The 24,515-nt window shown below is 44.6% G+C and overlaps 2 protein-coding genes and 1 long non-coding RNA gene across 3 annotated transcripts; 2 read left to right on the top strand and 1 right to left on the bottom strand.

Annotated features, from left to right (window-relative positions):
• Positions 1-9: 9 nt before the first annotated feature.
• PDE6G (phosphodiesterase 6G) lies at positions 10-2,877 on the bottom strand. Its single transcript, XM_033142535.1, has 3 exons — positions 2,683-2,877; positions 792-832; positions 10-232 (listed from the first exon to the last, which is right to left on the bottom strand). Exons 1-3 carry the CDS (start codon positions 2,826-2,828, stop codon positions 156-158), a joined length of 264 nt encoding a protein of 87 aa, XP_032998426.1. The 5' UTR covers positions 2,829-2,877; the 3' UTR covers positions 10-155.
• Positions 2,878-11,300: 8,423 nt separating this feature from the next.
• LOC117040881 lies at positions 11,301-13,955 on the top strand. The gene is made up of 3 exons (XR_004425902.1): positions 11,301-11,400; positions 12,728-12,848; positions 13,805-13,955. It is a non-coding gene; the product is annotated as an uncharacterized LOC117040881 (long non-coding RNA).
• Positions 13,956-14,768: 813 nt separating this feature from the next.
• Positions 14,769-16,851, top strand: CCDC137 (coiled-coil domain containing 137; the record flags this gene model as incomplete). Its single annotated transcript, XM_033138965.1, has 3 exons — positions 14,769-14,856; positions 16,080-16,159; positions 16,448-16,851. Coding segments are annotated over 3 exons (381 nt in total), but the record flags the coding sequence as incomplete, so codon positions are not given.
• Positions 16,852-24,515: the final 7,664 nt, after the last annotated feature.

Below are 24,515 nucleotides of genomic sequence, written 5' to 3'. Positions count from 1 at the left end.
TTGGTTTTATCAATTACTGGAAGCCAAGAGCTGATTTCTGCAAAGCTGGTTCATTTGAAGAGGCTAGGAGCACAGATAAAAGGAAGGTCACAGAAGCTGCCTCAACTGGAGGGAAGGCAAATATCGATGCAGCCCCACTTCTGGCCTCTGTGTGTTTATACGATGCCATATTGGGCCAGCTCGTGTAGCTCCAAGTGGCTGAAGGCTTCCCAGGGGCAGATCACAGTAATATCTGAAAGAAAGAGAGAAGCATCAGGGCAACCTATGTATACGCTTATTGCCAAAGGTCATCGTGCTTCTAAGCTGAAATCTGGCCCAAAGGCCTATGGTGACAACTGGTCGAGGAAGCAATTGTGGGGGTTCATAATCCTAAATTCAGCTCATGCAAAGTGAGCACTTCAGCTTCTGTGCAGTGGTGTTTAGAGAGAAGGGACCCTGACTACCAAACACTGCATGGTATGTTGGCATGGACTTGGCCAGGATGCCAAGACGAGCGATAAAAACAGTTTTCAACCAATGTATGGCAGGAGGTAGCACTAGCAGACATGCAAAGAAAGCTCTGCAGGTGCTGTGGAGGTAGTGGGTTGCACTAAGGCCTTCTGGGAAGGAGAAACAGTCTCTGGACATAAAAAACACAAGCTGCTTCCCAGGTCTGTCTCCATCCTTAGGCCAAAAAAGGCAGATTCCTTGGTAAGTGGAAAATGTCAATAAAGAGAAACTAGGAAGTTTTTATACTAACAAAGGTGCAGATTAATGTTGTGTGGTGCGCTAAAAATAGGAATCATTGGTACCTGTTCCCAAGCCCTCCATACCAGGGATGTCATCACCAAATCTGCAAAGGAAAAGAGAAAGAGCAGTCTACGATGCAGTTGGCTTTTTCACCCAACACGGATCATTCCTCCACATTATATAATCCATGGATGGCCAATGTGATGCCCTCCAGATGTTGGACTACAACTCCCATCAGCCCCAGCTAACCTGACCAACAACCAGGGATGGTGAGAGTTGTGGTCCAAGAAAATCTGGAGGGCAACATGTTGTCTATCCCTGATATAATTTCTTTATAGGGCTCCACATGGAGCGGTTTAAGGCGGGATGGTGATTTTCCTATGCAAGAGCTTAAGGCTCAGGACAGCCACTAATTCAATAATTTCATACATGGCAGAACCCTCACCAGCTTTGGGCAAAGTTGCCGCAGATTCCTTGCAAGACACAACCGAAACACAGACTAAAGGGCACATACACGCTATTGCCATGGTGCCTGGCATATTAATCATATTCTAAATATCTTTTGCTCAGAAACCTGCATTTGCACAAATCAAGAAAGAAAAGAAGAAGAAAACCAGCTCCATGGTAAATATTACAACCATGTCTCGGACTGGCAAACCTTGCACTTTTGAAACCTAAACGAAAGCAATGCAACATGCCATCCTTGATGAATATTAAAGTACATTGCAGATCCAAACGAACACAGGAAGTGAGGCTAGTCGTTTGTCTAGCTTAGTATTTTCTATACATGTTAATCGTTGCATCAGTGTCAAATAACTGGACCAGCCATTTCCCCGGAATAACAATTTGCATCACATCACCAACTTAGTGCCTTATCTCTGGGTTTGGCAGTGAGAAAGTGAGTTCCTTAATTGAGAAAGATGATAGTGGAAGAGGCATTGTGAACGAGATTTGTTCCTGAATAGACAGATGACTAGATTCACTGATGGGAAAGGTTCCAACCTGCTGCTTGTAAAGGGATCGTTCTCAGCCAGAAAATCTGCTGGCAGAGAAAAGAAGAATGTTACAAGCGGCAGGATTGGACCCATCCCCTCCGTTACCAACAGAATGATTAATGAGTCAGCATTCTGGCTTCCTGTTCCACATAGTAGGCTGGCATGCTGACTCATAAGAAACCATTCTGTTCCTTGTGGGTGCAAACTGGATAGCTTCACTAGTTTAAATCCCAACACCATCAGATCCAAAATGTGTATGGATGGCAATTGTTATCCCAGGGCAGGATTCAAGTTGTTGCATGTGCAGAACAGGGTCCAATCATGCAACAGAACTTTGCCTCCCTTGCCCATGTGCACCCCATAAATCTGCACTGGAAGGTTGAGGGAACGACCAGACAGGTATGGGGGTACATGCGGGGGGTGGGGGTGGAGTAAGGTGAAGGTAGGTATTTTATGTGAGCAGACCTTGTTCCCTGTGTGCATATCCCACTTAGCATTGCATTGCATTGCACTCACAGAAAACTTCTCCTTTATTTTGGGGGACCCTAAGCCATGGTTTGTCCAAATCCCCCCCCCCCAAACTGTTAGCATTGTGGCAAAAATAGAAATTCGCATTTCGAGTCATCTGGGAGCAGGAAGAGAAATAGGAATGTTATGGAATCCTGCTGTGAAGACTGGAACTAAATGTGTGACCTATAGACTGAATGTGTTCTCTGGAGCCGCCCAGAGTGGCTTGGGAAACCCAGCCAGATGGGCGGGGTTTAAATAAATAAATAAATAAATATATTATTATTATTATTATTATTATTATTATTATTATTATTATAGCTGGCCCACCCATTAAGCTGGACTGGTAGGGACGCTAGCTGTTGACAGCGGTGGGTAAAGAGGCCTATGGGTGTTTTTGGAGGAGGGTGAAATCAGTCCTCTTCACCCAAGCAACGTCTCCATCTCTCACCCTTGGACACCCTTCTTTGGTGGCTTGCTTTTAAACTGCCTGGTTTGCCTCTGCTTGAATTTGGGGGGTCCTTTTCTGGGGGTGGCAGGACCTCCAGTCACTCTGGTGGCCGATTTGATTTCCGGCTTGGGAGGTTCGAGGCTCATGGCTGCAGTGAAGAGAAAACGCCGTGGCACCAAAAAAAAATGGCTTCCGATTCCTGCAGTTTAATCTGTTGTGAAGAAAGGAAGAAGGGAAAAGAATTATACTCCCAGGTCTAGTGTTTCTGTGGACAGCTAATTACATCAGGTGTTGAACTTCCATCACATCTTGAGCTCGTGCTCCAAAGAAGAGAAACATGTGAGGTGTAACATCTTTACTCCAGAATATATATACTGAGTCAGACCATTAACTCATCTAATCCAGTTATGTCAATACTGACTGGTATTGGTTCTGCAAGGTTTCAGGCAGGGGGCATCCCCAACCCCACCTAAATATGCCAGGGTAAAGCTTTTGCCTTAAGACACAACTCCTCACAGATATTTCCATACATAACAGTTCCAGGTTCATCACCATTCACCACTCTTTAAGTAGCACAGAGCGAAATAATATTTAGTTTGTGGGATAACTCTCCCATTACTATCGCAGTGCTGCACTTTTGCCATTACAGTGGTACCTCAGGTTACATACGCTTCAGGTTACATACTCCTCTAACCCAGAAATAATGCTTCAGGTTAAGAACTTTGCTTCAGGATAAGAACAGAAATCATGCTCTGGCAGCGCAGTGGCAGCGGGAGGCCCCATGAGCTAAAGTGGTGCTTCAGGTTAAGAACAGTTTCAGGTTAAGAACAGACCTCCGGAACAAATAAAGTACTTAACCAGAGGTACCACTGTACATCTGCCTGAGGTACGCATTCTCTTCAGCTTTAGTTCATGTGACTTGACGACTCTCTCTGTACTTGGACTGGAACCCACGTGTGGACCAAGCCTTGATGTTGAAACACCAATTACTCCATCTGAAACTTCAGATTATTAACGTTCAGAGCCACTCAAAAAGTAGCTGGCTAGGATCCAGGAAATACCCAATTTATCTTGGCCTTGTCTGGGTGTGGCCTTGTACAAGCCGCTCCCTGTTCAACTCACCTGATGTTTTCTATTTCACCTTCATACCTAGGAATGAGAGCAAGAAGACAGTGGAACGGGGTTGCACAGGAGAGCGCCATGTGAAATTTATTCTCGGCGAATGATGTGTGCAAAACGCACCTGGCATGGCAATGCACTTGACACACAGCAGTGCAGATAGAATGTGCCCAGTGCGCACCCAATGGACAGCTAAATTTGGTTTGTTGCTTTATGTGCCCTCAGCGGATCGCACAGCCTAGCTAAAGGAAAGCTGCAGGCTGTTGTCGTTAGGACTCTAGGATAAATCGGCCATTGGTCTGGTACAGTGCTGCGTTTATTTTGTTCATAGATAAATCCCTAAACAAACGCTAATCTGATTAAACCTTTTCTCCCCCTCTCCAGTAAACAAGCTTGCTAATATTTTCACTTGTTTACAGGATTATTATTTCGGGGGGAGGGGGAGAGGATTTTATTTTTGTTCATCAGTTATTACCAACCCTCTCTGAAAACTGCTGCATATCCTGCATAGTCCTGCTATGAATTGCTGTTCTGAGGATTCCCACAACTTGTATCTAAAATAATAATAATATTTTTTTTATTTATACCCCACCCTTCCCGATTTAAAAACCGGGTTCAGGGCGGGCGGCTAACAACAAATATAAAACATCAATTAAAAATGACTTTAAAAACATCTTAAAAACAGCATAAAGTACCAGGGAAGTGTTTAAATGTGGGGTCTCAGAAGGGTTTCTTCATAGAAAAATGGAAGGGAAAAAGGAATGAAGGATCAGACTAAATTGAAGGCCAGGTGGAATAGCTCTGTCTTACAGGCCCTGCGGAAGGAGATCAAGTCTTACAGGGCCCTAGCCAAACCATTTTAAAAAGTTATGATTCAAATATGCAGCCAGTCAAATAAATGCGTACCTTCACCCAGTGAGCTGTTTAATTATGCAAAAATTAGCCACAACTCTCACATCTACCGGTACTTTTATGCTCTCGTATCCATTAACTTCATTGTTATTTGTCAATGCCAAGCTGTCTCGTCAAGCTACAAAAAGCTGCTCATTTTTTAATTGCTGCCTTGCTGTTCCTTGGAAGTCTCACTTCCTCCCTTGTCAGTATGCATAGCATTGCAGGATCAGTCAGTTTTATGATGCTTTTATGTTTGTTGGAAGCTGCCCAGAGTGTGGCTGGGCAACCCAGTTAGATAGGCAGGGTACAAATAATAAAATGATTAACATTATGCATGCTAATAGCCACCCTATGGCAGAAAGGCGGTATTTGCCCAAAGCTACCCAGTGACTTGATGCTTTTGAATTATGGTGCTGGAGGAGACTCTTGAGAGTCCCATGGACTGCAAGATCAAACCTATCCATTCTCAAAGAAATCAGCCCTGAGTGCTCACTAGAAGGACAGATCCTGAAGTTGAGGCTCCAGTACTTTGGCCACCTCATGAGAAGGGAAGACTCCCTGGAAAAGACCCTGATGTTGGGAAAGATGGAGGGCACAAGGAGAAGGGGACGACAGAGGATGAGATGGTTGGACAGTGTTCTCGAAGCTACTAACATGAGTTTGGCTAAACTGCGGGAGGCAGTGAAGGATAGGCGTGCCTGGCGTGCTCTGGTCCATGGGGTCACGAAGAGTTGGACATGACTGAACAACAACAACAACACCCAGTGACATCCCATGCCTGAGGAAGCATTAGAATGAAATTCAGCACACAGTGCTCTGTTGCACCCGTGGGCCTCCCCTCCTACAGCAGGGTCTATCCTCCCAGGAATACAACCACAACGGGACCCACGTTAAAGCAGAACCTGCAAGTTGGGTGGACTGAACAGGTCAGTAACTAGGCGCCAAATAAAAACGTAAGGGGGCTGCTACTCACCAGATGCCAGTGTTACGTTTCAGGTTTCAGTGTATCTCTAGCTTGCAAACACTCTGGAGAGGTTTCAAAGGGGTTTGCTAGATTTATTCTGCTCCTCCTAATAGGATTATATCTCTTGTTTCTAATCTGGTATCAACCTCAATGACAGGTACATTGTGGGCTGGATGTTCAGGACGGGGAGTGGAGGAAATGTATGGGAAAAATTCCTAATCAATTGTGATAGGCTCAGCATCTGCCCGTTGCCTCTAGAACCAGTAGACAAATGCGCTTCCACGGCACTACATGCCCAATGAAGTTCTGTGCAGTTTGAAGGCTCATATACTCCTATGCCAGCAGACATTGTCGCCATATGAAATCAAAATATCCTATTTTGGCCTGCAGCCACTTCTGTTTTATATGATTTGGGCAGGAATGGCAAGGCTTAGTGAAGAGGAGGTTGGAGGCATCCAGCAGAACAACCCAAATTACTGGTAGTCTAATACAAATGTTATCTATGTTTAGACAGCGGTTGTGAAATACTTGTACAAACAAGATCTGCAATAACCAAGTGATTGTGGGAGATGAGGGCTGCAGGCAAGACTTCTCAATGCATTGCACTCAGGGGCAGAGAAGGGTGCAAGAGGATGCACAGAGGTTCCCTTTAATGATCAGCTGTTCAGCAGAGCAATAGGAAACTGCAGGTTACAGGGAGCTAAGGCCATTTCCACCTAATGGTCTATATTGCTTGCAAAACGTTCCTCCACACCACAGCCCCATTAGGAAAGAAGAGATCATTGCAAAGCAAAATGTCCTGAAAGTAAGCTTGCCATCTGGCTACAAAACAAGACAAAACCAGTCCTGACCTGCTTTTGCACCTTAAAATATATGCCCATCAGGTTGCTGTTGGGAGGCACTGCCACAGGAACTGGTTAAAAAAAAGTTGGTGATCTTAAAGTAAGAAGATAGCTGCAGCTATACTCTGTGCAAGAATCACAAACAAAGGGCTATCTGTGTAAACATAAGGTGGGGTGGTGAATTCAAGGCTTCTGATGCCCTCCTTTCTCACAGGCAAGAATTCTTACCAATGAATTTCAGTACGAGTTTCATGCCACTTGCACCAAATTAAGCATTAAAAAAAATAGTTGGTACACAAAGTGATCCAGCTGTGTTCATTTAACAGAATGTAGCTTAATCCTATTTGCTAAAGTCTAGCTAGCTGTAATTGGTGGAAGGTTCAGCAGTTCCATTAAAGTGACCTGCGATTAGGCTGTCTGAGAAATCCTTTAGATTGAGCAAGGGGGTTCGGAAAGGATCGTAAGTGATATTATCCTGGTAGGCAAACCAAGGACAAGGGTGGCGGTTTGCTTTTCTAGAAGGGGCCAAAGGAAATGCAAAGCTTTGCACAAGATCCTTCTCTGTTTTGAAATGGGGTGTGTGGCTTTTTACCGATGAGGCAAGGCTATTGTTAGCTGGTCTGAATTAAGTGGAATTAACACAGCCAAATGGAAATTTCTCTTTTTTTTTTTTAAGGAATGCCATCTTTTTAATTGGCTCCTTTAACAGCAGGCACAATGTTCATCCATTCTGCAAAAAAAGGTTCACTGGCAGATTTGTGCCCGTTAACAGTGATCTTAAAGGTACAAAGCCAGTTTTGCCAGTTTTTTTTGTGGTCAGTTGGCAATCATAGGCAGTGCTCTATACACATGTATCACATGGCTAGGCAGCTCCCCAATAGTAATATTACACAGAAATATATGCCTCTGATACACTAGGTTTCCACTCAGTTGCCCCTTCTGGCCTAGAAGGGGCATGCACTTTATGGGTGCTAGTTCTTTTCCACAAAAGCCTAAAAAGCTCTTCCTATCACTGAGGGGGGAAGTAGGAGCTACAATTGGCAGCACTGCTGGAAATGGAGACAAAATCTGCCAAGCCCTCTGCCCTGCCCAATATTGTTTTGCTGCACCCTTAGCAGCATTACTGATTGTAGGCCCTTTATGGGGAAAAGTAGAGGACAATGGAGGACACGGGTGGCACTGTGGGTTAAACCACAGAGCCTAGGGCTTGCTGATCAGAAGGTAGGCGGTTCGAATCCCCGCGACGGGGTGAGCTCCCGTTGCTTGGTCCCAGCTCCTGCCCACCTAGCAGTTCGAAAACACATCGAAGTGCAAGTAGATAAATAGGTACCGCTCAGGCGGGAAGGTAAACGGCGTTTCCGTGCGCTGCTCTGGTTTGCCAGAAGCGGCTTAGTCATGCTGGCCACATGACCTGGAAGCTGTATGCCAGCTCCCTCGGCCAGTAATGCGAGATGAGTGCCGCATCCCCAGAGTTGGACACGACTGGACCTAATGGTCAGGGGTCCCTTTACCTTAACCTTTAGAGGATAATGGAAGCCATTCACTTTTATGGCTCATCCTCAATCTATGTAACAGGGCAGCTATAAGGATTACTGAAATAATGTAGGCTAAGCACTTTGAACAGTCATAGTAAATAACATTATCATCCTGAGTAGCACTCTTGTTGTATCATCAGCCAACCTGAGATAGCCTTAACTCCAATCTTAACCCAGCAATTCCCCCCCCCCCACATTATTAAATAATAATAAAGTTAAACATAATAATCATCATAGGATACAGGATAAGGACATCTTTTTAAGAACAGGTAGTTTAAATTAACAGAATATTAGGACTGTATATCATCCCGATAGGCTTAATATGCTGGGACTCCTGTATAAAATTAGACTTGCCCCTTCTACTTCAGAAGGGAGAATAAACAATCAGGATATATTTTTCCTTCAGAACCTGTTATGGCCCAAGTTCAGGTGTGAGGTATGTAGCTGTGCCAGTGTTGTTGTTTTACTTTTTTTAAAAAAAAAGTTTCAGTCTTTCTTCATCCGGAATCTGATCTCCATCTTTAAGATTATTTTTATATTCTCATCCTGTATGTGTTTGTCCACAGCTGCTAATGCCTGTTCTCCACCGTCCTGGTAATACTTCAGAAGCTCTTCAGTGTATGCAATCCACACACAGTTGTGGCATCCACTCATGCAACAGTTTGTGGGGGGGAGAAGCGTTGGAGGGATGGCAAAAGCAGAATCTTTGTCCTCTGAAGAAGCAGCCTCTTCCTTGGAGCTAGGCTCCTTGCCCATCAGGGAGTAAGTAGTGTTTTTGGAACCATTGCCCTGTGCATCTGCGTGCATGTACTGCCGTCCATCGACCATCAGCATTGCAGGGAACCTCCACATGTTAACCAAGTACTTGTGATGGGATCTGTGCAAAGGCACTGTAGTACCACTATTGTGCGGGTTGCCTGAATAGATAGATGCATTCCTAGCAAGAACAAAAAACATAAACAAATGGATTAAACCCTTTCTATATCCCCGCCGCTTATTTCCAGTACTTCCCATACATTCCAGGGTGTGACCTGCCAGATTTCATGTATTTTATTCATAGAATTTGTAACACGTGCTAGGCCGCATATCCCAATAGCAGTATCAGTAATGACAAATTCAAACTCCGAACTGTTTAAAAATCTGCGACATACTAAACTTGTATGTCTTGCCTCTGGGGCAAGCAGCCATCCTCCTTGAATCTGCCCAACCTCCTGTTAAAGCCTTCTCAGTCAGCAGCTATAAAGTTTTGAGGCAACAAGTCCTGTAAATAAAGTGTGTGTTGTGGGAAGTCTGAACAGAAATGGGAGCGTCAACAAATGCATGTATACTAAATGCCACACAGGGGGATGCAAACCTGTGGTCCTCCAGGTGTTGTTACTGGATTTCCAACTCCCACCACCCTGATCCCATGGACTCTGCGGGTTGGGGGATGCTGAGGACTTGGGAGAAACATCTAGGGCTATTATAGCTGAGTTGAACGCCCTCCCATCAATTGTCAAGAAGATAAAGAACTACACAACCTTCAGAAGACATCTGAAGGCAGCCCTGTATTGGGAAGTTCTTAATGTTAACTGAAGTATTTAGGAAGGACTTCCTTGGCAAACTGGCCTTGGTCAAAGACATGGAAGCTGTTTCCACTCGGGCTCCAGCAGATGAGCGGGTCCGTCTCCGGTCCTCCACGAGGGTCACAGCTGGTGAGGAAGGTGGGCACGTTGCTGCCCCCTCCTGTGACGCCGACGCCGCTCTCCATGCCACCCTCGTGGAGGACCCGGAAACGGACCCGCTCATCTGCTAGAGCCCGAGTGGAAACAGCTTCCATGTCTTAATGTTAACTGTTTCAATATGTTTTTGTATATGTGGAAGCTGCCAGAGTAGCTGGGGCAACCCAGTCAAGTGGCAGGGTGAGTGCTTTTTTATGGGGGTATGCAGTACTGGCACTTTTTTTTCCCTAGAAGAAAAACCACTGGTTAAAAATGTGATGCTTACTGTAACAACTTCATGGCGAGTACCGCCCACCCCCCTTTTTAGAAGAAAAACACTGGGCAGGGTACAAAATAAAATAGAGTCAAAACCTTGGTTGTCGACGTAATCCGTTCTGGAAGACCGTTAGGCTTCCAAAACGTTCGACAACTGAGGCGCGGCTTCCGATTGGTTGCGAGAACTTCTTGCACTCAAGTGGAAGCCACGTCATAGGTTCGGGATCCGAAAAATGTTCAAAAACCAGATCATTTACTTCCGGGTTTCAGCATCCGGGAATCAAAACTTATGATAACGGAGGTGTTTGGGAACCAAGGTTTGACTGTAATGATAACGAAAGCTGCCTAGAGCAGCTATGGCAACCCAGTCAGATAGGCAGGATCAGTGCTTTCTTTTTTTTTATGGGGGTATGCCGTACTGGCACCTTTTCTAGAAAAAAACATTGGTTTAAAATGTGGGACTAACTGTTAACAACTTCATGGTGAGTACTGGCTCCTTCTTTTCTAGAATAAAACACTGGGCAGGGTACAAAAAAAATAATGATAATGATGACGATTACGATGATGATGATAATAGTAGTAGTAGTAGTAATAATAATAATAATAATAATAATATAATAATTGTGATCAGAGTCTTTGATGGTGGAGCAGCACACAAATTCCTTCTAGAAACAGTCGCCACAAAATTATTGCTATTTGCTATGGCGCCCTATAAAACAAATCACAAGCCATTTCCTGAGGCCTGTAGGCTGTAACTCTAAAAAGCGAAAGGGAAAAGGGGGACTCGAAGTGCCTCTTCAAGCGAGCATTTTAGGCACAGCCGAGCTGACTCCAGGCTGCTCTCCCCCTTTGCCTCCTCCAGCAGCTCCTCCGTCTGCGGGCAAGAGAGTGACCGGCTGCCAGTAAACGCGCTCGGGACCAGGCATGCAATTCTTGCCCCTTCTCAGCGGCTTCGCCCTCCGATCCGCCCCGCCGCTGGACCCCCTCACCTTCCCCGACGAGCGCCCGGCCGCCGCTGCAGCCTGAGACCCGGCCAGCCGCCGGCTGCAGCGGAGGGCGCCCGCTAACAGCAGCAGCAGCATCTCCGGATTGCCTGGGAAGAAGCACGCCCCGTCCCTGCACCGGGCGCGAGACTGCATCTCTCTCGGCCATAGCCTCAGCGGCCTCGAGGGAGGCTGTGGGCGGGGAACGACGAAATGTCAAACGGTGGGCGTGTGGAAAAAGCGCTCAGCCAATGGGGAGCGGGCAAAGGGGGGGAGCACCGGAAGTAGAGCAGTCGCACGTGGGTGAAGCGGAAAGGAAAAGAAGAGGCGCGATGGGCAAAAGGAAGTGCGGACGCAGGCGGCGCCTGCTGCCTCTTCGCGGGAAGGGGCTGCTCCAAGGGGCAGGTGAGTGTTTATCCCGCCGGTGATGTTTCGGTGTGCAAAGCGCTTCTTGCGCGTTGTCCCGGTTGGTGCTTGCAAACAACAGCCCTGTAAGGTAGGCCCGCATGATGCTCATCACCCTCCTTATCGCACTGGGAATGTCAGCTGCGTCTGGAACCCGGCTCAAGATGACCAAAACTCACGCAACAAAACTTGCTTTAATACTCGGGATGGGTGCGGCGTAAACTTGAGGTTCATTGTTTTTATTCAGATGATTAGTAGTAGTGGACTCAGTGTTGGACATGTTGCTGTTTCTCAGGAGTTCATCCTAATATTGTGTTGCTTTCGGGTAAGGTAAAGGTAAAGGGACCCCTGACCATTAGGTCCAGTCGTGTCCGACTCTGGGGTTGCGGTGCTCATCTTGTGTTACCCCATCGGGCGGGGATTCGAACCGCCGACCTTCTGATCAGAAAGCCCTAGGCTCTGTGGTTTAACCCACAGCGCCACCTGTGTAATTGATTACATTTACCACTTTATATTTAGGGTCAGGGGTACCTTTACCAAGAGTGTTTATCCTGTTTCCCTTCATGTCTTGGCTTCCCAATTCCTATTGCTGGTCAGAGATTATGGGAGTTTTAGCCCTGCAGCATCTGGAGGGGCATATACTAGGTAAAGGTAAAGGGACCCCTGACCATTAGGTCCAGTCGTGTCCAACTCTGGGGTTGCGGCGCTCATTTCAAATTACTGGCCGAGGGAGCCGGCTTACAGCTTTCGGGTCATGTGGCCAGCATGACTAAGCCACTTTTGGTGAACCAGAGCAGTGCACGGAAACACCGTTTACCTCCCTGCTGGAGCCGGTACCTATTATCTACTTGCACTCTGACATGCTTTTCAAATTGCTAGGTGGGCAGGTGCACGGACCGAGGAACAGGAACTCACCCTGTCGCGGGGATTTGAACCCCCGACCTTCTGATCAGCTAGCCCTAGGCTCTGTGGTTTAACCCACAGCGCCACCTGCGTCCCTTATATACTAGGTACCCCTGCTTAAAACATTGATGTCACAGTGTAATAAATGATGCTGTTGCAGCTGTCCTGTATGTGGGCATTGTTGTAGCTGCCCTGTACAGATGCCTAACCTTGACATTCTAATATGGAGTAGCCTTTGAAATTGTGAGCACAAGCTCTTGCCTGCTAGTTGCCTGTGTGATGGACAGCTGCTCTAAAGCTGTCATTCGAGCTGGTCTTCAGGTTGTACTTACCAAAAGGCATTTTCAAATTTTAATTGGCAGTAGCTGTTGTTGAAACAAGCTGCAACCTTACCAATAGCACCTCCCCTTTTAAAACCCTGTAGACAAATGAAGAAGAAGAAAACTGAGTGCCTGGATGAGCAAGAAATTCCTTTTCGGTTGCGGGAAATAATGAGGAGCCGTGATGAATTAAAGAACCCCAAGAGCAAGAAGAAAAAGAAAAGGGTAAAAAAGCAGTCTTCATGTTTTTTCCAACATACACTATGGACCCAACTCTGATAGCTCAATTGGTTAGAGCATGGTTCTGATAACACCAAGTTTGCGGGTTCGATCCCCATATGGGACAGTTGCATATTTGTGCATTGCAGGGGGTTGGACTAGATCAGGCACCCCCAACCTTCGGCTCTCCAGATGTTTTGGACTACAATTACCATCATCCCTGATCACTGGTCCTGTTAGCTAGGGATCATGGGAGTTGTAGGCCAAAACAACTGGAGGGCCGCAGGTTGGGGATGCCTGGACTAGATGATCCTCAGGGTCCCTTCCAACTCTACAATTCTACGATTACTGTCTCTTTACCATAATAGCACATGTGTGCATACATACACAAATACATCCCTCTGCAACTTTCAGTTCATTAAGCTTTGGCATGGGGAATTGATCAGTCAGTAACAGCATAACTGTTGTGGATTTGTTTTCATGAAAACTGGGTGTAAATTTATTAAGGAAATAAATAACTCAATTGCAAATCCATTTGTCTTTTGGCAACAACATCAGTTGCCTGCTTTTGGCAGAGGGCCAGCAGCTATCTGCTCTAAGGAGCTCTAATAATAAACACAATCAATGCAAAAAACACATGCTATATTGGGATGTTAATGGATTCCAATGTAATTTGATCCTATATTCAGTTGTGGAGCCAGTCCTCCTAGCTAGCACCAGGACTGTGACATTTTGGGGGTGGGGAAATCTAGGGTGGTTGGACATGGTGCGACACCCATTTATGCCCCACAGAAGTATGTTAGACTGCTCTAGCTTGGACCACTGTCAATAGACACTGTGCTTGAATATTTTTGTTTGCAGAGGGCCAGGGTAAATAAAGGTATTTTTGTCTTCATCTTGCTTTATTTCTCTGGGCGCTCTTGGGCACAGTAAGACTGTAATAGTCTGTGTTTTTGTCTCAGAGAAGCAACCAGCGCATATACTGGAGGGCGACATACCTGTGCCAAAATTCAAGCAGCGAAAAGGAGAGGGAGAATCTACCTTCATCGGGCGCATTGAGCGGGAAACTCAGCGTGTGATGTTCCTTACCAAATACCAGCTGCAGCGTGAACCCGAGAAAGAAGAGCCAGTCCCAGAAAAGTCCCAGAGGAAGAAAGAGTAAGCCTGATCCCTTAGTTTGCAGCTGATGTTAGAAACTCATCGATATATAAGCTAGGTGCCAAATGGCTCCTTAAAACCAAGCTCACTGTCACCAAATGAAATGTCTCATTGCCATTTGAGGACAAGATGGCTCAAAAGTCTTTATTTTTCAAATGATGGGCTGACTGCGATTGATTCTCTGTTAAACATCTGGCTGGTTCAGATAACCTCGAGCAAGGGTAAGAACTTTGAGAACTTAAAGAAGAAAAGTCACTTGATCCAGGGACAGTCCACATATATATTGGCCTATTCCTACCTCTTTTTCTTAATAGTGACACAGACTATTCATAACATAAGAATATTCTTCACAACTGTAAGCAAGGCAGTGGGGTTTAGGTAAGTGAAGGCAAGCTACAACAACAAACTGTTAACATTCTTCACCTCTCCTGCTCAGGCAGCACAGAAAAAGCATTTTGATTCTTGAAATTCATTCCAATTGTGCAGATAAAATATAACTCATAGAATTCTATGGGATGTGGTATTAGTGTGTGCAAACAGTTCAGGCATTCACCTCCAGGTGGTGGAGATGTCAGGCACCATCCTGGCACCCAGGCATCTTCACTTGGCCGCAGGGGGCCAATAGCCAGGTACACAATGCTTTTTATTGACACAGTATTTTTGTAGCCCTCTTTGCTCTGATTGGGGCTCTGAATCGTATTCCCTTCGTCCTTCATTGAAATTCATGTGTATGGCTCCTGTGCATCCTTCTTCAACAAAACCTGCTTTCTAGATTTCAGAAAGAAGAAGCTAGATAAAATCCGTAGGAAGAAAGAGGAGAAAAAAGCAGCATTGCTGGAGAAAGACTTTCTCAAAGGTAGGGAAAGTATTTTTTCAATGTAGGGCTCTCCGGCTTTCTTCCAAGATCCAGAACACCCCAAATCTCTGCTACAGGATTCCAAGGATTTGAAAACCACCACATATTTCTGGATAATTCCTGCATGTATGTTTTTTTTTTCAAGGGGTGCTTTGAGTGTGCATTTATTTTTGTGGTGGTAGTTCTATCTGGATAATGGGAATTTTATACTGAGAAGAATTGTGATGTTGACTTATGTTACATAGGCCACACAATTGCTTTGGATGATGGTATTTATTTGAATCTTCATATGTAGATAAGGCTGTAGTCTATTCTGTTTAGTAAACAGTTCAACTCGAAAAGTATATTTTGTGCTTCATAAAGCAAATACTTGCAGCTTGTACAGGAACAGAAAGTTGATGTAGCATATCACTGTTTACAGTGATAAATTAAATTAGTTGCCTATTATTTATTATCCCACTATTCTGGTGCAAAATCTCTAACACAGCCAAGCAGGATTGGAAGAATGAATGCACCCTTAAGCTACAGGCCATCTGCTGTAGCATCCAGCCGTGAAGGGCTGGTGTTAGTTTTCAGCACTGCAAACATTTTCATCTCTGTCAGTTGTTGTTGTTGTTGTTGTTACTCATTAGTTACTTTTTTAAACAAATGTAACAAAAACAAACAAAAACAAATAAATAAATAACACATGGAGTAAAACCAACATAAAGCTGAAACAGAATAAAAACGAAAACTTGTTCGTATTTTTAAAAGGCAGGACTAAAACATCCCAAACACTGAAGAAACCAGATAATTAAAAGCCAAAGCCTGGTGGTCTTTGATATCAAGCAAATCTGTTGTCAAGAGGAAGTTGGGTTCCAGCTCCACTTCCAAAGTTCCAACACCTGCATTTTAGGGCACACCTTTATGTCCAAAGCAACAAATTCCCAGCTGAAATATATAAAAGTGTAGTTGCATTGTGCTGAATTTTGTAATAGAGAGAGGTACATTTGAATGGGAGCTGAACAGTAGTCTCTGTTGCTGCGTACTCTGGTGATTAACGTACAGGACGGAAAGGCACTTGTTCTTTGCTGTGACGTGACAAATGGGAGTGGCAGTGTTGGCCTCTAGACTGGACTTCAGGCTGCTAAATGGGATATAACGGGAGGAGAATATATCTATTTTAGTGCTATCTCCATCTCAATTCAGTCACTTGGAGCTTACCTCTTTGCCATTCCTTTCAGACTCAGTGAAGTTTGGTGAGGTTGCTGAACAGCCCCCAACAATTACAGCAAAACCTAGGAAGAGTGTTGTCAAAGACATGGTAAGTTATGTAGCAGCATGGAATTCTATCTCTGTCTTCTAACTTTGCCAGTGACCCTGCTACCTATACAGGAAATAATTTTACACGACCAGTAGCAAATCTTGGGGAAGAACACTGACTTGGTGTTAGCAATACTATTATCAAACTAGCTGTATCAGAGTTTCAGGTATTTCAGGGTTGGTTGGTTTGTTTTCTGTAAGCTAGTTCTGTGTTCATGATCATACTCAATCTATAACCTCTTTCCTCTCTCTGCTTCTTTAACTTCGGCCAATCTCTCTTGCATTCCAGGCTGGCAAGAAGCAGCTTCTGCTGACATCTCTCTTGGGCTCCGGTGGGACACCCTCCACTCCAAAAGTGTTCCACACATCCCTTGCTCGCCAGAGGATCGTGCAGGAGGAAAGAGAAAGGGTTGTCCAAGCTTACCGGGACATAAAGAAACGCAAGCAGCAGCAAATGGCCGAAAACCAGCTTGCTATTGACAAACTAAAGAAGCCCGTCTGAGATGTCGGAATGCTTCCACTGTGCCAGAAAACGGGAAGAAACATTTTAATTCAAGGACAGAGCAGCAGCCAAGATGGCGGTATATTTAAACGGTCCTCTTTTTGGATGACTGCATCAAGCCATCTGGACCAGCAGATTGACTGGTGTTGTATGCATTGGGCAATATGGCAGTTGTCTGCTACTTCCAGTAGCAGAGCAAAGTGTATATTTCTAGACTCAACCTTGGAACGTCATACCTAGTAATCTTGGCAACTTGGGGGTTCTGTAATCTTCTCTTAACTTTCCTCTGGGATTCAGAGTAGAAGGACTAGTATGGGAGGTGATTATACTGAATAAATATATTTATATTATCCACTGGGGCAGCCCTTTGACAGAGGAATGCAGAATGAAAATAGCTCCCTGAAAATGACAACAAAGCAAAATGGTCTCATTTGATTTTTAAGGTTATGAAAGGCCCAATGCTCAGCTACTCCCGCTCTTTCAATATCAGCGGCAAGTTCTGTTTCTTGCTGCTAACTGTCCAGGGCAACTCTGCATCCCTATATTCCCCAATGAAGTTGGAGAAACACAATTCGCTCCCACTCTCAACGCACTGACACAAGGATAAATAAGATGTGAAAAGAGAAAGAGGATTGCCAAGCAAAGCTATTTAGGGTTAAGATACCTGTACATTTCTTCCCAGCTTGGTCTTCCTCTTGCGGCTGGAAGGTGGTCAGAAATGGTTCTTCTGTTCAATATTACACTGGTATTTCTAGAGAGATTCACATTTTTCCTATCTACTTCTCTGATGTGCCAGAAGAAAAAGCAAAAAATCCAAGCTAGACCCCCTCGTTTATTATTGGCAGCTTCAAAAACAAAAGACACTAGAGATGATTGGACTGCCTGTTCTTGTCACATACAAGCAGATACTATTGAGACCTTTGACCGGTTTGGAAAATGCCGTCCCTGTTCAGCCTGCCAATGAGTTTTGGAGCAGAAATAGAGGAAATGCTGCTTCCCACCGTAGTGTGGTAGGAGAGCTGGAAAAAAATTCACATCTGACAACCCATGTGCCCCTTTGGTTTCAGATAGTACATGGGTAAGGTAAAGGGACCCCTGAACATTAGGTCCAGTCGCGAACGACTCTGGGGTTGTGCTCATCTCGCCAGAGCAGCGCACGGAAACGTACATGGGTAGACGAGTCTAAAAAGCCCAGGACACAAATTTTCACAGCCATCTAGCGGCTATGGTGGCTCATTTATCAGAAGTAATGTATTTAGTGTTAACTCTGGAAGTGCGTACAATGGTACCTTGGTTTCCGAACAGCTTGGCTCTCAAATTCCACAATTGTTCCGACGTTTTCGAACGGTGGAACAGATTAAGTTCGAGAACCAAGGTACCACTGTACTCAATGCTGAATACCGGTACATTCCTTCTGGAAAATGAGCCACCATAGCCGCAAGAGGGCTGTGAAAAATTATGTCCCAGGCTTTTTAGACTCTTCTACCCTATGTACTATCTAAAAGCCAAGGAGCACATGAGTTGCCAGCTTTGAAATATTTTGAATTATTTTTAGCTCTCCTACCAGATCTGTTGCCTGTTTTCTCCCCGCAGCTAGGAGGCATTGTTGTGTCTCTTCTCTGCTGTCCTGTTGTAGGTGCAAAGAGAGTTATTTTCCCTTCAGTGAGATGAGGCTTCAGAGCAGATAGTCCTCCCTTGTGACTCCCATCCAGTATTGGGATGGAAGTCTCCCAGGAATGGGTTTACCGTCACAGAGTGAATTTGAAGGTGCCTTCCCGTGGCAGCCTATTCCAGGTGGAACAGAAAGCAAGTCTCCTGCTTTGCAACATTTTAACTGCCCACCATCAAAAGGTTCCAAACCCCCCAAAATATCAAACTTTTTCTTTTTTTAAAAATTGGGATAGGTCAAAGTAGGCAAGATCTAGAATGCCTGGGCAAATAGGAAGGTTGTTACTGGGCACTAGAGATTCGACCGTCAGCAACGGGTATATCTCTCTTTGCGGAAGGCATTTCAAAACCAGGATGCCATTATGGAAAAGGCTAAAATACTTAATTCCATCCTGGAATGTGGGGCTGGTGAAGCTGAGAGGGGGGAAAGACCTATGTCATTTCTCTCTTCTCTCCCCCCACAAAAAAAATATTCTTCAAGGCTTCTAACTTCTTCAGTCACTGACAAGAGTTAATTGAAAACAGTAATTTACTTTCTCCTAACAAGATTTGCATTAAAACAGCAACAACCCAGGTTGATGTGCTAGTGGGATGTCACCACAAGTGCAAACAAAAGAGGTTGGGAAAGAGTGGAAGCGGCGTCTCAAAATGTCTAGCATGGGTCTTGTCAGTAGGTGGCAGGATGTGCCCATAAGCAAGAGGGAATCCTTTCTTGTCTTTTTATACTAATACAGTGTGGTACAAGTAGCATCCTGTGGGCTGGGAAGACGTAGCACCTCTTCTTGTCACAACCAAACGGTAGGAAACATTATCCTTGATGTTTTATCAGTAGTGAGGGATGCTCCCACAGCTTCTCTTTGCATCTCCTGCAGCCTCCATGCAGAATTGGGCTGTAGTTGTTGGTTTGAACCTTTATGTTCACTGTCTGAATCTAAGGGGTTACAATCTAATACAGCTATTTACTACACTGGTGCTGGTTTAGGCTTTAGGAGTATGGTAAACATCACCTTGCCGACAAAGGTCCGTATAGTTAAAGCTATGGTTGTCCCAGTAGTAATGTACGGAAGTGAGAGCTGGACCATCAAGAAGGCTGATCGCTGAAGAATTGATGCTTTTGAATTATGGTGCTGGAGGAGACTCTTGAGAGTCCCATGGACTGCAAGAAGATCAAACCTATCCATTCTCAAAGAAATCAGCCCTGAGTGCTTACTAGAAGGACAGATCCTGAAGTTGAGGCTCCAGTACTTTGGCCACCTCATGAGAAGAGAAGACTCCCTGGAAAAGACCCTGATGTTGGGAAAGATGGAGGGCACAAGGAGAAGGGGGCGACAGAGGATGAGATGGTTGGACAGTGTCCTCGAAGATACTAACATGAGTTTGGCCAAACTGCAAGAGGCAGTGAAGGATAGGCGTGCCTGGCGTGCTCTGGTCCATGGGGTCACGAAGAGTCGGACACGACTGAACAACAACAACAATTTTCTCTCAGAAGCACCTAATCCACACCCACCACCACTTTTAGCTACCTGTTGCTTGAATCATTTTGTTTTACTAGCTTTTCACAGCTTATCCCTAGGCTTCTAAAACTCTGGATGCTACCAGACTGCTGGGAATGTTATGGTTGCATGTCCTATACAGTCATATTCAAACAGATGAACACCTTGGGTTTGTTGTGCCTATCGCGTTTGCTTGAAAGACAAGTCCTCAACTGACTTCACTGGGAGAGAAAGTGTGCAATAAGAGCATTCAGGATTGCAGTTCTGTCGGAAGATGTCGCACAATGTTTAGAGCTGAGTGCATTGAACTGCAAGGTGTGAGTTGCCTTAAAAGCACAAGAATGGGTGCTCAGTTTGTCCCAAAGCATTGCAAGGTCCAGAACTGCTAAGACACTGCTTTTGGGTGGGCTACGATAGTAAAATACATTGGCAAGCTTTTGATTTGCACAGAACAACTCTTGTTCAAAGAGATACTATGCAGTCTCGAGGTCTGCTGTGCAGCAACTTTTGAGGAGCACCATGCTGACTTTCCCCATCCTACACATACACAGGACACCATCAAGGACGGTATCCCAAGCATGGAGTTTGGGAGACAGTCCTATTGCTGCAGCTATGATCAGAAGCATGTTGTGAAGCTGCTGGGGATGGGACAGATGTCGCTGGTTCAAACTACTTGGCTGAGATTTAATTAAAACCAATTTGCGCCTGATTGCACCAACGATGACATTGTGGGTGTGCTGTCCTAAATTAAGAGGACTCGTAATCAGCTTCTCGGATGTACAGCCCGCCTTTTCCTCCAAGGCCTTACCTACAGTAATTCCTGTTGCACAATGACAGGATGCCCCAGGGAAGAGCTCTCTAGATTTTAGCAAATACAGTGGTACCTCGTGTTACATACACTTCAGGTTACATACTCCGCTAACCCAGAAATAACAGTTCAAGTTAAGAACTTTGCTTCAGGATAAGAACAGAAATCGTGCTCTGGCGGCGCAGCGGCAGCGGGAGGTCCCATTAGCTAAAGTGGTGCTTCAGGTTAAGAACCGTTTCAGGTTAAGAATGGACCTCCAGAACGAATTAAGTACTTAACCCGAGGTACCACTGTAAAAAAATTCCTTCCAGTAGCACCTTAGAGACCAACTAAGTTTGTTCTTGGTATGAGCTTTCATGTGCATGCACACTTCTTCAGATACATAAGTACCTGTAGCTTTTGACTGGGGAGGCCCAGCCAGATGGGCGGGGTACTTAAATAATAAATCATTATTATTATTTATTGCATTCTTAAAAATTTACAGAGAAAGCATAAATTAAAGATTACATCCATATATTCCAAAAAGAAAAAGAAAAAAATACAAAAAAATATAAAAAGAAAAAAATGATTAATAAAAAAATGAAAAAGAATTGATCAAGTACACAAAGGATTATTCAAAGGGTAAAAACAGAAGTCTGAATATTCTCAGAAAGAAATACATTTGTAGTTTTTTTCTCTTTGCAGTCACTTTATTTCTGTAAAATAAATCCCTGCTATATTAGTTTACTTCCCTCTGTCTCTTCGCGGCTTCAACACTTTAAGTGGCAAATATTCTGTATTCATTTATTAAAATCAGTTTTTTTCATTATGGGAAAACCCTCAGCTATCTTGAACCTGCTCCTTGATCTCAGGAACTCCCATGCAGAATTTGGTGACGATATCTTAAGAAGTGCCCAGATTCATAATGAACAACTAACTTACCAAGATGAAGACACATTTTATCAGAGAATGGGGCAGTGAGATCTTCAGGCCACTGAGTTGTGGATGGAGGATGTTTGTCCTTCCAGTTGTGCAATATTTGCCACCATAACTGGTCTCGGGTTCCATGTTTGTTGTCCCATCTGTTGGTCCCCACACAACAGGAATATAACTGAAGATTGCATGACCATCCACAAATATCAAGGATTTTTCCAAAACAAAGTTAATATGAACAATAACTTCTGGCCAGGAAGAACATGCCACAAGACATGCCCATACCATATTCATCAAAGGGGCTGTTGTTTTAAAGTTGTCCTCTTTTCCTGAATGTCATGCTTCAATAGAGCCTAATAAACGCATGTGCAGATTTTTGGACATCTGGCTCCAAGACGCCCTTCGTTGCCACTCGTGAGAAGCGACACCACAGCTTCCAGGGCAGCGTGCATTACTGTATTATATTTTGTAAAACTTTCGGCTGCACCTGCCTGTTTACAGTGGAAGGTACGGCAGGTGGCTACCCTGTGGTCATCTCATTTGGGAAGGACCTTTTGTGAGGTGGGGTGAGAGGAGAAAAGGATGCTGGTTTTCTCCAGCACCTTTGGCAGTGGTCAGACGGGTCTCCTCAGCAGTTCTCCTTCCCATCCTCCCCTTGGCTCTGCTGCCACTGTTCATCCCTCCATCTTATCAGTGGGAGATGAACGGAGGACCACTGAGCCTCTTGGGCTTGCCAATCAGAAGGTCGGCAGTTCAAATCCGTGCGACGGGGTGAGCTCTCGTTGCCCTATCCCAGCTCCTGCCAACTTAGCAGTTCGAAAGCACACCAGCGGAAGTAGATAAATAGGTACAGCTGTGGCGGGAAGGTAAACAGCGTTTCCGTGTGCTCTGGCTTCCATCACGGTGTTCCATTGTGCCAGAAGTGGTTTAGTCAACTGTCTGTGGACAAACACTGGCTTCCTTGGCCTGAAGCAATAAAGAGTGCCACAACCCTATAGTTGCCTTTGACTAGACTTAATTGCCCAGGGGTCCTTTACCTTTACATTTTACCTATTGCACACACCCTTAACTGATCTCCTGAAATGTCTGATTTGCACGATCATTCCCCTCAGAGACAAAGGCAAGACAGTTCAAACACTCCAGTATTTTAGATAATAAGCTGACTTGTATGATTTTTTTTGTGGGAGTGTAAGTCCCATTGAGTTCTTCCTTTGGGACTTATTTCCATATGTGCTTAGAACTTGAAGGCTGTATACCTAAAGCAGAGGCCCTAAACATGTACACAAGCCCAGTGCTTTTTAATAAAATAAAATAGTGTAGGGGTACTCTCATTTTGACTCAAGAAAACCACCAATTTCTGGTTCAAATCGGGGGGGGGGGGATAAATACAGTAAATGGACAAAAGTACAAAGATTCACAAAATGTTTAGGGTTATGTGTACCCCTGCGTACCCCAGGGAAAAAAAACTGCACAAGCCTAAGTCCCATTGCCCTCAGTGAGTCTTCTACATAAAGAAAGTTATAGGCTACTGCTTTAAGATGGTGGTGCTTGCTTATTATTTATTCATACCTATAGTCTGCTTTTTGGAACTTCACAGGGTGCGTACGGAGGGCATTGGTTTCAAAGCTAGCCCATCCATGTGAAGTGCTTTCAGGTATGTGGTTCCGTCATGTGAATCCTGAAGTTGCATCGTTCATCCAACTGTATTTCAGGAACACATTTTCCCCTGAGGATTAGTGTGGATTTGGCCATTTCCGAAAGATTTGGGGGCATGTATTTCAGTGCTGAGTTCCGTTGTCCTCTTTGTTACATTATTATTCAAGCCAAGGAATTTCCTGGATCTGAACAGGGGAAGCTGTTCCTTCTTCGTCCCTCTATTGCCTGAGACATGACAAATAGGTTAGGGCAGGAATAAGAGGTGCTTTTCAAGGTAGCTGCTTCCTAACAATGTGTGCTGTTTGCGTATCGGGTTTCTGAGTTAGACTCTGTTTGCACAGGCCACAGAAACGTTCTGTTTGCTGTTTTCCAGCCTGGATTACTGGATTGTGCTTTGATGTATTTGGAGTAAGCTTTTTCCAAAGAGTTGTTGTCTTGAGCTTAATTTTTGCAATAGCAACCCCTTATTCTTTCAGCTGAGGTTCTGATTGGGAGTATTATGACACAACCAGAACAGTAAAGATTGGTGTCATATGACATGTTATACTGTATATAATTTTAAAAAATATATTAGCTCACGTCTAATGAAATGAACAAGAGACACAGAAGTGTAAGTGATGTTCGTTTCCTTTTGTTATAAGAAAAAACTGCTCCTTTTCCCTTGTGGGGTACCCAAGAGTCCTTATGTAGGTTCTCTATCGGTAGGAGAAAATAACAGAGGCCAACCAGAGAATATTGAGAAGCAAAGCAGCTAGTAAGCCTGATCTTTATTAACTGTTGCAACAGGATGCTCACAACCACACACAGCAGGCAAGAGGGACCCAGAACAATGGTGTGCAAGCCCTTATATAGACATTTGAAATTGCCCACCCTGGAGCCCAAGACCACCCCTCAATATATGCATCACAGAAGGGGGGGGGTGTCTACAGCAGAATCCTGTCTGGCAGGAAACCTGTTAATGGGTTTACCTGGAGAGCCTGGCCATTCTTTTGTGATGATAAATACTTAATTCCTAAGTCCAGGTCACAGGCTCACCCTATTCATACACAAATGTGCCCTTAAGGCAGGATTTGTGAGCACAGAGGCAATGGGGAGGCCTTTCACATTCCCATCCAAACTGCAGAGGAATATCTGAGGTCACTGAAAGAGTCAAGATGGCTTTAGGACTGTTTTCCTGTACTGTTTCAGACATGTGGTTTATATATTTATGTATGTGTTTGCCTGGTACATTTATGAACATTTTAGACTTTATAATTCTCATAACACTTTTACTAGTGTAACACAATCAACATTTTAAAAAAAATGTGGTTCACAAGAG

The sequence above is a fragment of the Lacerta agilis genome, chromosome 2 (genome assembly GCF_009819535.1).
Source record: "Lacerta agilis isolate rLacAgi1 chromosome 2, rLacAgi1.pri, whole genome shotgun sequence".
In the NCBI taxonomy this organism is placed as follows: domain Eukaryota; kingdom Metazoa; phylum Chordata; class Lepidosauria; order Squamata; family Lacertidae; genus Lacerta; species Lacerta agilis.
The sequence above is the reverse complement of the archived record's forward strand: the minus strand, read 5'-3'. Positions and strand labels throughout refer to the sequence as shown.

Coding starts and splice junctions, on each gene's coding strand:
- PDE6G (XM_033142535.1), bottom strand. CDS start 2,828: ATGAGCCTCGAACCTCCCAAGCCGGAAATCAAATCGGCCACCAGAGTG. Junction 833..2,682: donor CCAAAGAAGGGTGTCCAAGG/GTGAGAGATGGA, acceptor TTTCCTTTGCAG/ATTTGGTGATGACATCCCTG. Junction 233..791: donor TATGGAGGGCTTGGGAACAG/GTACCAATGATT, acceptor TCTTTCTTTCAG/ATATTACTGTGATCTGCCCC.